This window comes from Papaver somniferum, chromosome 3 (genome assembly GCF_003573695.1).
Source record: "Papaver somniferum cultivar HN1 chromosome 3, ASM357369v1, whole genome shotgun sequence".
Taxonomy (NCBI): domain Eukaryota; kingdom Viridiplantae; phylum Streptophyta; class Magnoliopsida; order Ranunculales; family Papaveraceae; genus Papaver; species Papaver somniferum.
In genome coordinates this window covers 28,875,186-28,889,187 of record NC_039360.1, presented here as the reverse complement: position 1 = coordinate 28,889,187, position 14,002 = coordinate 28,875,186, and the positions used below count along the sequence as shown (strand labels likewise).

Below are 14,002 nucleotides of genomic sequence, written 5' to 3'. Positions count from 1 at the left end.
GGTATGCAGATGTGGCTTTTCCACCGTTGTATGTACATACATGGATGGAAGAAGAAGTCTGCCTTGCATGAGGGTGAAGAAACTCAATGCCCACTGAGAGGGAGGACTAACGACTTCTTGATTCATAGTACTCTACGCCCTTTTGCCCCCAGTCATGCTCTTTCTGATGGTGATGGTGATCCTGACTTGGTAGGAGCTTCTGATGTGTCTGTTTTCCCTCATGTTGATCTTGCGCTACTTGACAAGGTCATGCGTTGCAAAATCTCAACTGTCAGTAGCATCCCTGCTAAATGCAGGCTCAGTTTTGCTAGATCTTTTGCAGCAGAAATTCAGAGAGTATCTCGTAATCCCGCTGACATCTCCTGCTGGATTAAGGTCCTGATGTTCCCTGTATGTACCTTGCGGCGTTACACACCTACATGCATCAAGGAAGAACGTTCAGGAACTAGGAAAAGGCTGCAGGTGGATGCGATCCTCCTGGCTTTGAAGCAATGGACAGAAACGGATGGATGTGCATCCTTGGTTCACACTGCATTGAAGGAACATGAGGCTATACAGAAGCTTAGGGATAAAGACAACAACAAAGCAGCTCGTGTTAAGACAGGGAAAAAGCTAATCTCCAGGTATGCCGTAGGAAATTGAGTAATGGTTTATACACGGCTGCGATTCGCACTTTGACCTCAAGTGGTGTTGCTCCTTCTTAGGGGTGCCAACGGGTCCCATCGGATCTGGGTAGTGTGTTACCCGGAACCGGTAATTTTAATCGGTTCCGGGTCCGGTTCCTAAACTGATGGACCCGGAATCGGACCCGATAAAAACACTAATTATCCGTCGGGTATTTATCGGGTCCTTAAAAATCAACTAAACTTTTTGATAATTTACTTTTATATTTGCTATATTAACTTGAATGTAATAATTTTTCATATAAAATTATTATTATATCTATGTAAATTTTATTATATTATTGGATGGATATTATTACATGAAACTACTTGGAAGCCTAACAAGCTAAGCTCCAACGACATACTATTACATTAATTGAACAGGTTGTTGTGCTAATCTACCAGCGAACCTCATGGGTAACCTAGCCAAGGGAGCCGAAACGGCGGGAGGGGGGCTGAGATTGTGTCACAAGGGGGGCAAACTAACACTACCTTCCATGTTAATTCCTGCAATATTACGCCATTGGGGACTCGAACCTGTGACCTCCTGGAGCGCATTAAACTTTGGGGAACGGGGATGACCAGCTGAGCTAGGGGCCCGTTATTAAACATAAGAATATAAATGATAAAAGAAAAAAATTTGAACAAAATTATACGAAATCTTTCTATTTTATGTAAAATTAACAAGTAAAACATAAATATTCGGGTACCCGATACCCGACGGGTACCCGCCGGGTAGTAATTTTGCTAACGGTTCCAATTTTGGGACCCGGAACCGGACCCGACATACCCGGGTCCGGTTCGGTTCCGGGTAATCGGGTACCCGTTGGCAGCCCTACAGTCCTTCTAACGAAGCCACTTTGCTTGAGTTGCAAGATAAGCATCCATACACGCCACCCTCTTTGATACCTTCTACACCAGTTGCTCATGCGCCCTTCGTCGCATCTAAATATTTGGTCCTAGATAAGCTGAAAAGTTTTCCTAGAGGGACCTCGTGTGGAAGAGATGGTCTTCTGGCCAAACACCTTATTGATGCTTTGGGAGGGGCCGCTGCGGCTGTGTCGGACGAGCTCATTACTTTCATTATGGAGCTTGTGACATCTGGCTCGCAGGGGGTTGTCCACAAGTATTGGGTGATTTTATAGCTTCCGCACCCCTCACACATCTTGTTAAACCTGGTGGGAGCATCCGTCCGACTGTCGTGGGCACTATTTGGAGAATTCTGGTTTCTAAAGTTGTTGTTTCTTACGTCGGTAAAGAAATGGATAGTTATCTTGGTGACTATCAGTTTGGTGTGGGGGTGCTCTGTGGTGGTGAATCCATTCTTCATGCAGTTAACCGGCTCTTGGAAGTCAAAGGTGACTCTACTTCCATGTCTATGCTTCTGGTGGACTTATCTAATGGCTTCAACCTGGTGAGCAGGTCTGCTATGATTAGAGAGGTTAGACGACATTGTCCTTCGATCTCGAGGTAGGTGGAGTTTTGTTATGCGTCTCCTTCTAGGATATATTATATGGATAAAACTCTATATTCTACTCAGGAAGTTCAACAGGGGATCCTCTAGGTCCCATGTTATTTTCTTTGACTCTACACCTCTTCATACATATGATCGCAGAGAGGTGCACCTTGGATATTCAGGCTTGGTATTTAGATGATGGAATCATAGTCGGAGATACTTTGATGGTAGCCAAGGCCTTGGACATTATCCAGAAGGAAGGTGTTCACTTGGGGTTGCATCTCAATGTCTCTAAGTCGGAGCTCTTCTGGACTTCGGTTGATATTAGAGGGTTAGATGATGGTGTTTTCCCACCTGACATACATCATCCCCCTGATGGTGTTAAGTTATTATGTGGGCCAGTTAGCCGGGATCCCCAGTTTTGCAGAAACATGGTTTACAATAGGGTACAGAAGACTATTGCCTTGATGCTGTGCAGAAGTTGAAGGACCCGCAAGGGGAGTTGCTCTTGCTAAGGAATTGTTCTGATGTCTAGGTTATATTTCGGCATGCGTACTACTAAACCTGAGTTTTTGGATGAAGCGCAGGTGGTTTTTAATGACCATCTTAGACAGTTTCTTAGGCACTTGGTTATATGAGATGGGTCGGGTTTTGGTTTACTGCAGCAGAGATTAGATACGCTTCCTATCAAATATGTTAGGTTTGAGGGTATATATTATGGAGGAAACGAAGCAATATTGTTATGTAGCCTCTTGTTTTCAGACGATATCTCAGTAGGGGACCATCTTGAGGCACTCTGGGGCGTCGGGCCTAATCCCCAGTTTTGATTACGCTTTGACACGTTTCAAACATGTATGTGATATTGGCGATTCTTTTTTACGTATTGATGATATTTCCTCCACTCTATGAGCTCTTTGGCAGTCAAATACTTTGATGCGGTGAAGAAGAACATGCCCATTCAGTTCAACATGTCGAAGCGTGATGCAGCTCTCTGGCATAGTAACATATTCAACCATGCTCAAGACTACTTGTTGGCAATTCCTATTGACGGTCTTAATCAGTCAATTGGGGATAGGAAGTTTCGTGTTGTTCTGCAGTATAAGCTCGGGATTCCCCTATTTGAGAATGGAGACTTGTGTTATGTTTGTGGTTTTGGGATGGATATCTTTGGGATCATGCTTTGCACTGCAAGAAGGGGGTTGAGACCAAATACATGCATGACCTACTCTGTGACACCTTCGCGGACATTTGTTATCGAGCGAGTGTCCCAGCCAGAAAGGAGGTGGATTTGGGACTCCTTTCGGATGATGGGTTAGCTCTACGCCCTTCGGATGTGTATGGTTGGGATAACGGCTACGATATGTGTTTGTATGTCATGGTGGTTTCCCCCTTCACTGGAAATTGGGAGAGTAACTTTGTTCTTGGTCGGGCTATGGACAATGCAGTGGCGGAAAAGAGGGCCAAGTATTTGGAGAAATGTACGAGTCAGAATTTAGGGTTTGGAGTTTTTGCCTTCACGACTTTAGGTGGACTGGGGAGTGGCACTGAGGAGTTCCTGAAAAGGTTGCGAAACTATATGGCTAGTCATGATGAGAACGTTTCTATTGGAGATTTTCTTTTTCATAGGATAGGTGTGGTTCTCAATGTATTGGAGCCCAGCTTGTTGCTAGGCTTCCATCCAATGCTTGTAAACTCCTTACTGTTGATGATGATTAATAATATTTAGACACTAAAAATATATATATATATATATAAATATGTATATATATATGTGTGACCTATTTCAATTTTAGAAATTGTGAAAGATAGTAAATATTCTAAGAATATGAATCGTGGGTGACAGAAGGTAAAATAAGGGAAAGAAGATCTTATCCGGTTATGATGCAAGAATTTGAATCCTTTACAACTGAGGGTGGTACGAAGTTCCAAATCAAAAGGAAGCATAACCATTTACAAGCCACCTCTCATCTCAGGAATGAAATTGTAATTATGCCTCCTACACAACCATCACTCATGTTGAAGTCTGTAAGAGAAAAAGTCAAAGAAAAAGTGGTAAGCACCATATAGGCTGAGTCAGCTAAGTCTCTAACTCATTTGTTTGAGTTAGTCCGACCAATTAAGGGTCTTAAATCACCTGAATTTGTAAATAAGTCTTCTTTTATTTCCAGTTTTCCAAATATTTCAAAAAATTAAAAAAAAAAAAACCAAAAAGATTTTATATGTGGGAAAAGTGTTTAGAAGAACAATATACTCGGGATAAACAAATGGCTTGAGAATGTTGTAAAACCATGGAAATTGTGTAACCACCAAAAAGAAAAACCTGAACTGACTGAAGAAGTAAAGTTTTTCAATCAGAACAAGTAAGATCAACCTTTAACGGCGCCTCAGAGAAAGAAGATGGATACGACCAAAATGTCGATACAATGCAAGAATGTGCCAAAACAGAAGACAAAATTAATGAATTTAATAGAAGATAAATCATTGCAGTTAATACCAGAATGGATGTAAAAGACCTATAATAAGAAGAAAGAGAGATTCAAGAGTTTTTTTCACCGTATAAAGGCAAGACGATGGGTCCTCTACTTGAAGAAACAATTTATTACGAGGATGTGTTATTAAATTTCAAAAATGATGGAGCAACTAATCGGAAGACAATTAATGATTTTCCCAGCACAATTTTCAAGAAAGTTACTAATGAAAGACAATGAATGATTTTCCCATCAGAAGGTTCAAGAAAGCAATCATCTGAAGACAATGAATGATATTTCCAGCATAAGGTTCAAGAAAACGATTAATCAAAAGGCAATAAATGATTTTTTCAACATAAGGATCAAGAAAGCTACTAATAAGAAGAAAATGAATGAATTTCGGAGCATAAGGTTCATGAATCGAAACTTTCATGAAGCTTAAGGAATTTTTTTCTAGAAATGCAATATCTTTTTCTAACCGTCGGAGAAAATAGGTAGGCGAAGAGTCGTCACCATGCTACGTCTTCCATAAAAATAAATAAATAGTTAAAAAAAACTAGGGAAATGGTCGTCACTATACTAGGCCCCTGACTTCAGAATAAATAATATTTTGTCCGTTCAAGTCCTCTACAATAGTGTTTTGTGTGTTGAAAGTAAGGGTCCATAATTACAGGATTTTCAACATATTTTGATGCAAAGATCAAATTGAAAATAAGGGTTATAAGGAATCTAGCAATCACGTACTCATGAATGCAGCCGGGGCATCTCATTCGAGAAGATCGATGAAACGACCAAAAATGATGAACATATTTTGAACAAAGTCGAAAAGACTGAAGAGCCTATACTCAGATGATGCAATCGATGTGATGATGTAGCATTGTGTTAGGAGAATCAATGTGATTAAACGCCACATGTTTTTGCTACTGCTAGAATAGTAAAAGTACTGGTTCGTCATCCAGAAGATATATATTTTCTTTTACTTTCGTCATTACACATACTCTTGATTCATAACTTGTATACATTAAATCCTTTAAATATCGTTGTTGACATTATAATAACGAAGCTAATACTCCCCCTAAAGGTAAGATAGGTAGATTTTCAATCTGCACGTCTTTGTTATTTCCATCATCATATGATATGTTACTCCTCCTTAGTCTATGCTTTACTCTTTCGTTGGATATAACGTTTAATAAGCACCATTGTCCTTTCCTTGGTGATACCAAATCAATATTAATATCACTTATTTACTCCATATATTTCTTTCCCTTTTTGTCACAAAACGACAAAGGTACGAGCAAATAAAGGACAAACCGAAAGGATCTTACAAATCTTGCAAAGAGACTTGCAAAAACCTATAAGAGTTAAGCACGAGGGTTCCACACACCATTTTTGATAACCAAGATCAAAACCGAAACTACAAAGTAATTTTGTTTTGATACGTTACGAAGGAAACAATTGCCCGAAGCAATTTTCCCTATAGTTTAGCAAACCAAAAATCGACTAAGCACCTTAGTTCCTTTGCTAAACCGATTGTGCAAATACAATCGCTTGTTTGATATGACCAAAATAAAGATCAGAATTAACTTTATTTTTCTCATCAGGCTCTAGTTATTCTCATCAATAACTTAGACCTTTCACTTTTAGGAACATGTGCTACTAATTAGCTCTTTTAAAAGGTCCACAATTACAGGATTTTCAACATCTTTTGATGCAAAGCTCAAATTGAAAGTAAGGGTTATAATGACTGTAGCAATCACGAACTCATGAATGCATCCGTGGCATCTCATTTGAGAAGATCGATGAAACGACCAAAAATGATGAACATATTTTGAACAAAGTCGAAAAGACTGAAGAACATATATTCAGATGATGCAATCGATGTGATCATGTAGCATTGTGTTAGGAGAATCAATGTACTTAAACGCCACATGTTTTTGCTACGGCTAAAATAGCACAAGTATTGGTTCGTCATCCGGAAGACATATATTTTCTTTTACTTTTTTTTTCTTTTTCTTTTTTAAAACACTAAATCCGCGGTTAATCCCCATCCGCACGGTATCATCCATTCATCCCCGAATGTCAAATTCGCGAGTGATTGGATCGTACAAGGTTGGATTTTCCAAATCCACAACTTTGACAAATTGAACTCGGGTGACCCCTAATCCGCGTCCTTCCGTTCACCCCTGGTCAATACCCATGAACCAGCAAGACCCTAGCCGGTGGGCTTTAAACTAAACCACCTTAAATCTTTGAATTGACCAGAATATCCCTTTCAACTCCTTGAAACAAACGTGCAGCCAATTCTGAGATCCCGCAGAAAAAAAACCTCGCGTTTTACAATGGCTTCGTCTTCTTCTTCTTCTTCTTCTTCTGCGTCTGATTCCTTCAATGAGTAAGCTACTAAATTTTTTATTAGTATCCTTAATTATATCCGTGTTAAATTTAATAATTGTATCTCTGAATTAGATTATTTTGTGAATTTGCAGAGAGATTTTGGTGAGGAGACAACAGAAAAAAGGATCCCCTGTGAAGTTCTTGATACCTCTAATATATGCTCCTGTTCTTCCTCTCAGTAATAACTCGTTCTTTCTTTTTTCACTTTTTCTTCCTTAATTGTTTTTGTTAATTATTCCATTAACCTTTGTTTGTTTGTTTGATTATCAGTTCGAATCGTGTTTCGAAGAAATCCAGTTTTAAGAGATCGATTGTTCACAGGAGTATTAGCAGGAGCTTTCGCCCATGGGGCTTACTTGGTGTATCCTTTTATCTTCACTTGTACTATATTACCTTTTTATTATTTGTTCACATTGTTCTTGTTCGTTGAATATGCCACTGAATTTGTGTCTTATAATGTTACGGCCATAGTTTTGGATGATTAAACCGTAATGCATTCATGTCCTGTATAGTAGAGAAACACCAAATTTAAATTGGTTGATGTGAGTTCTGATAATTTAGATTTGCAGTCTAGGGGATTGTTTTTTGAATTGTACTTCTTTGGACTTAGCTTTTTGACGAGCACGAATTGAACACAAGTTATCTTACTACCTTGAGTGTTATAAATATAATCTCATGGTTCTACTTCATATACGAGTAGCATAGTGGAGCTAGTCCTAAATGGAGAGAGGCTTTCAGTGAAAATGTTTGTCACAAATTCAGATTTTGTTTCAGCTAAAGAGGGTTGAATTTATACTTCTAATAGGATGAATTTGGCTGGAGCTTACGCATTCTTTTTGAATGACTTGCTTTCATCACCTTGGTTTTGCCCTATTGGGGTTTAACAGTTAGTTTACACATTTTTTTAAAACATTGCCTTTTTCTGGGAATGCTCCATTATTACATGCCTGTAAGTTGAACTCAAACACTATAAGGTTCCCTTCTCCCTCATGGAAGTTGTGAATTCCCTTGATTCACTGGATTTTTGAAATCAACTAGATGAAATTGGATGAACTCTTTGACTATGGCACTTGACATGCTGATAACCTTATTTCTTTAGTCATTTTTTTCTACCCTTGAAAATCCCAACTGGATTGTATATGCATTTGATCTGTATCATAAACTAAAATATTTTAATCTTTTAAGATAGGGAGAAATGCTAAAATACCCTTTTTAATGTGAGCCAGAGTGTCGAGTTGATCAATGAACTGAGATTGAAACATTAAGTCCTTATTTCTTTGTTGTATTGGCATGTTAAGTTGGAAACTGAAGTTTTGTGACACCATCGAAAGATCTGAACTTATGTGTTAATGTGGATACATCAAAAACACTAACCGTTCTCGTGTGAATTTTCACTCAAACTTCAAGCAATGTTTATTTTCATTTTATGTCTTTCACTTTGTTATGTTTTTCCTTGATCGACACGATACAGATCTGACCTGTATGATTCTGAGAGCAAGTCGTAATCCAAGAGCTGTCTGAAGAACCAAGTTTTACACAACATTTTGCAGTTTGCCATTGCTATTCAACTTTGACTAACTAATGCTTATATAGAACGAGCTAACGTTTTCTGGCTGCGGCTTGGGTTAGTTAATTTGTCTCTTCCTTCCTTTCTTGGTTTCCTCTTTTGTGGTTCTTGTGGAAAATACAGGTTATTGCCGAAATAAAAAATATCGCACAGACATTTATAATGTCATAAATGCTTGCTGTTAACATTTTGGATACTATGGTAAAGTATAAAACTAAAAATAGTATTCATTTTGAATTTTTGAACTCTTTAACCAGCAGAATTCTGATTTACTTTTTGGAGAAAATAATCTAGCTACTTGTGTGTTAGGGCTTTCTGCAGCATGGTAATCTTTATTTTATACCAACGAAACAATCATACTTAGCTGTGTAAAACATCTTCCTAATGTAATTATGTTCAAAACACCTTTTGTATGCAAATCGCTTTGCAAATCGCTTTACTCGGGAAACAGAACTAAACTGATGCACAAGCACAATACGCTACAATTCTGTTTAGTAATATCTCCTAGTTTCCATTCTTTAGAAGGAGGTTTCAGTCCTTTTAATATTATTATTACTTCTTTTTCTAGTGTTCAGGTTATTCTTTGGAATAAGAAAGTTGACAAACTTCTGTAATGGTTTACTGTTACTTTTTAAGATACCATGGTGAAGTATAAAACTGTAAATAGTGTATCCATGGTCAATGTTTATTGTGTACCCTGCTGATTTACTTTCTGTAGAAATTTGTATGGCTTAGCTCCTTTATCCGGTTGGTTGTCTGAAGTCTCAGGTACTCTGTCCTTTCGCACCCGATAAGTCATTTGTTGTTACTAGAAGTGTTCGTAGAGAAGTAGTTATAGGCTTGTCACTAGAAGTGTAGGTAGAGCAGTAATTATAGGCTGATGGGTAGACCTGGGATAGAAGCTTGCCTTGTTCAGCTTCCTTATGAAAAATACTTTACTTGGGTACCAGATTAAGAATTTGGTGACTCCAGCCAATTTTCTGCTGATTTTGCTTTATAGAAATCAGAACCATTGGTTGTATCTCGTACCTATTCGTGAAGGCTTATGTTGGCCAAATCTCCATTATTTGTCTTTAGTGTTTTTGAACTCTGGATTTCTCACAGGGAAAGAAACTTTCTCGCATAGGTCATCGTGTATAGGTTGATTGCTTCATGTAAATGGCTTAGTAATCCAACTTAAGTGGTGTCTCTATAAGACACCAGTTTGGTTAGGAGATCGACAAACATCATTCACTTCCTAAACTGGTACACAATATGGTGCCGTTCATTAATGTTAGCATACAAATACCATGCACTAAGTAGTTCAAGGTCAAAGAGGGTTTCATCTGCCTTGCAGGTATAGTTTTTGGTGGTGTGGACCTGAGAGAACACCCTGTAGAACTACCCGTACCCTGTATAGTTGTTTGGGCGAAAATGGATTTGCACCACAAACAATCTTTTTCTCCCCCGATGAACAGTGTGGTAGGTATCTGCAAAGAACCCCCTAGGCGTTCAAGTTAGCACACAGTTTTCCACAGGAGTTTTTTGGGTTTTGACTTGAAGCGTCTCTTAGTTGATCTCTTTGTATTCAGCTAACCACTCCCTATTAAAGAACTTATGACCTCCACAGTTTTGTCATTCATCAGTAATTTTCATCAGTAACACATTTCCTCTTTCTTTCACCATTATAAGATGGCCTTGAAACCATCCACCCCATCCTTGCACCGTGTTGTGTATCTGATTATTTTTGAGGTTGGATATTATAATGCTATTAGGATCACTGGGTCTTCCTCCAAGGTATATGGGAAGGTTCCTAGATAAAATCGGAGTTCCTTCATTAGTTGAATCAAAACCCATATTTTTGGATGATTATTTATGAAGATTGATAGGTCGGACGAGAGAGTTGAATTGGAGGCGTCCTTTCAATTTTATTCTCCAAGAGCCTCTTTGTGGGTTGGAGAATAGAATTGAAAGGCCGTCTCCAATCCAACTCTCTCGCCCGACCTTTCAATCTTCATAAATAATTATCCAAAAATATGGGTTCTCATTTCAATTTTGAAGTGAATTTTGATTTTGTGTGGGAACCTTTGCATATACCTTGGAGGGTCACTCAGCGATCCGAAATAATGTTACAATATCTAATATGAAATGTTACAATATCTAATATGAAAAGTAGTCAGATACACAACATGGTATAAAGAAGGGGTGGCTGGTTCTGTGAGACCATCTTATAATGGTGAAGTGAATAGGAAATGTGTTACTGATGAAGAAGAGTGTTAAAACTATTGATGAATGATACAAAGTGGAGCTCATCAGATCTTCAATAGGGAGTCATTGGCCAAACTTAGAGAGATCAAGAAAGGGCTTTCAGGGAAAATTGTTTGTAACAAATTAAGATTACGTGTTTCCAGCTAAAGATAGCTGAATCTATACTTTGAATAGGATGAATTTATGACGAGTTTACACGTTTTTTTTGTTTTTAAATGTCTGGCTTTGATCACCTTGTTTTTGCCATATTGGGTTTAAGTGTTGGTTAATGTAGAAATAATTAGAGTAATGCGGGTTACAGAGCCAGTGTTTGGATGTGCTAGACGTCAGGCATCAAACTAATGAGAGTGTTTATTTTATTGCCAACAAAATCATGTCCTTTTTCTGGGAATGCTCCACGGTTACATTAAAATCATAAGATTGATCCCATCACCCACAGGAAAGTTGTCGATTCGCTGGATTCTAGATGAAATCAGACAAACTCTTTGACTACGGCACTTGATATGCTGAGAACTTTATTTTTATAGTCATTTTCTTCTACCCTCGAAAATCCAAACTGGATTTTAATTGTGTTTGATCTGTATCATAAACTATAATCTTTTAATCATTTTAGATAATGAGAAATGCCAACATACCCTTATTACTGTGAGCCAGAGTGTTGATCCAATGAACAGAGATTGAATTATTAATTTATTAAGTTCTTATTTCTTCTGTGTATTGGTTTGTTGAGTTGGAAAGCTTAGTTTTGTGACACCACTGAGATATCCAAACTTATGTGCAAATGCAGATACTCTATAGCACTTACCATGCTTGTGTCAATTTTTGGTGAAGCTTTACACCATGGGTGCTTTCATTTTTGTGTCTCCTATTTCGTTTTGTTTTCCTTGATCTATACAATACAGATCTGACCTGTTTGATTCTGAGAGCAAGTCGTAACCCAAGAGCTGTCTGAAGAACCAACTTTTTCACAACATTTTTCAGTTTGCCATTGCTGTTCACTGACTAACTAATGGTTATATAGAACGAGCTAACATTTTCTGGCTGCGGCTTGGGCTAGTTAATTTATCTCTTCCTTTCTCTCTTGGTTTCCTCTTTTGTGTTTCTTGTGGAAGATACAGGTTATTGCTGAAATGAAGCAGATCACACAAACATTGAAGTATAGAGCTAAAAACTGTATTCATTCTGAAATTATAACTCTTTACCTTCTGATTTACTTTTTGGAGAAAATAACCCAGCTACTTGTGGTGTTAGGGCTTTCTGAAGCATGGTAATCTGTAGTTTATGCGAACGAAACATACATTCTTAGCAGTGTAAAACATCTTAGTTATGTTCAAAACACCTTCTGTATGCAAATCGCTTTACTCAGCAAACAGAATGTTTAGGAATATCTCCTAGTTTCCCTTCTTTAGAAGGGCGTCTCAGTCCCACCAATATTATTATTGTTTCTTTTTTTAGTGTTCCTTTATAGTAATTAGTTGTCAAGGGACCTTTAAGAAGGCAGATTATTATTGTCATCAAGACGATTATGGAAGAGTGCTTGGCTTCGCCTAGAACTCAGATTATCTTATGTTCTATTGTTCAAACTTTGTGTTATACTCTTTTGTTTCTGCTTTCATTAGTTACTTCATCATTTTCATATAGTGAAACCCATTCATTGGTGCTAGAAGGAAAACTTGATCCCATAGAATTCTTACTTAGGTTGATACAATGGTTGGAGTCAGAGGTCATGGAGGTGATAAAAACCAAGAAAAGAAATAGCAGAGCTCAGACTCATGGCTAGCAGGTCACCCAATCTGCTAATGGAGCGGTGATAGATGAGTCTAAGCTCTGCTATATCCATTTGTTTTTCTTTCATTACTGCTACTGTAAACTCCACCTCGACCTACCATGGTATCAAACTAGGGTTTGGAATAGCGCCAATTGATGGGTTTCTCGACAAAAAGACGATATGTAAAAGAAAATTACAAGTAGATCAAAGGATTGAACCATAGAACACAGGATAACCGAGTTCATTATTTTAACTTTGGCTTGATATGGTTGGATAGGAAGAGCCAAGTGTGCTTGTTGCAGCTTGGTTTAATCAGTATTTGTAGCTCTCTTTGTTTTTTGTTTTCCTCGTTTTTCTTTCTTGTGGAATATGCAGGTCATTGTTTGAAATAAGAAAGCCAACAAACTTTTACTATGGTCACTGTTATTTTTTTAGATACCATGGTGAAGTATAAAACTGTAACTAGTGTATCCATGCTCAATTGTTTATTGTTTCCCCAGCAGAATGCATGGATTACTTTCTGGAATAAATTGTATAGCTCCTTCATCCGCTTGGGTTGTCTGAAGTCTCTGGTACTCTGTCCTTTTGTACCCGATAAATCGTATGTTGTGTTACTAGAAGTGTAGGTAGAGAAGTAGATATGGGCTGATGGATAGGAGCTTGCCTTGTGCTGTTGTGCAGCTTCCTTTTGAAAAACAATTTACTTGGATACCAGATTTAGAATGTGGTGACAATTTTCTTCTGATTTTGCTTCATTGAAACCAAAGGTGTTGGTCCTTTCTGGTACCTATTTGTGAAGGTTTGTGTTGCTAAATCTCCATTATTTTGCCTTAATGTTCTTAAACTATGGATGGATGTTTGTTGGAAGGGGAAGAAACTTTCTCACATAGCACATGTTGATTACTGCAGCAAATGGCTCAGCAAGCCAACTTACATCGGTGTCTTGTATAGGACACCAGCTCGGCTAGGAGTTCCACAAAACAGCATTCACTTCCTATATTGGCACCCAAAGAACTGTGCCAATTATCAATGTTAGCTTATGAATACTAAGCAAGTAAGCAGTGAGTAATCCAGGACCCAGATGGTTTCATCTCCCCACATGGTGTAATCACTTTCAATGTTTAATCTGGTGATGTGCTCCTAAGAAATGACCCTGTAAAACTTCCAGTACCACCCTGTTCTCTGATGTAAATGTTTGAGCAAACATAGTAGCTTCAACAATGCACCCCAATGTTATCTGCCGGAGATATAAAAAAACGGTCAGTCAAAAAGCAGAAATAACGGGACCGGTGGATTTTTGTCGGTGGTAAAAGATTTTTTTCCAGTCAGCATCCAGTAACTAGGATCATGATTCAGGATAACAAATTTGAATTACACCACCATCTTTCGGATGGCGAATATACCACATCCAACCGCTAAAATTCAGATAAGACTTTGATT

The 14,002-nt window shown here is 38.1% G+C and overlaps 1 protein-coding gene across 1 annotated transcript; it reads left to right on the top strand.

Annotated features, from left to right (window-relative positions):
* Positions 1-6,871: 6,871 nt before the first annotated feature.
* Positions 6,872-8,800, top strand: LOC113361074. Its single transcript, XM_026604446.1, has 4 exons — positions 6,872-6,978; positions 7,073-7,158; positions 7,251-7,341; positions 8,452-8,800. Exons 1-4 carry the CDS (start codon positions 6,926-6,928, stop codon positions 8,483-8,485), a joined length of 264 nt encoding a protein of 87 aa, XP_026460231.1. The 5' UTR covers positions 6,872-6,925; the 3' UTR covers positions 8,486-8,800.
* The last annotated feature ends 5,202 nt before the right edge of the window (positions 8,801-14,002 follow it).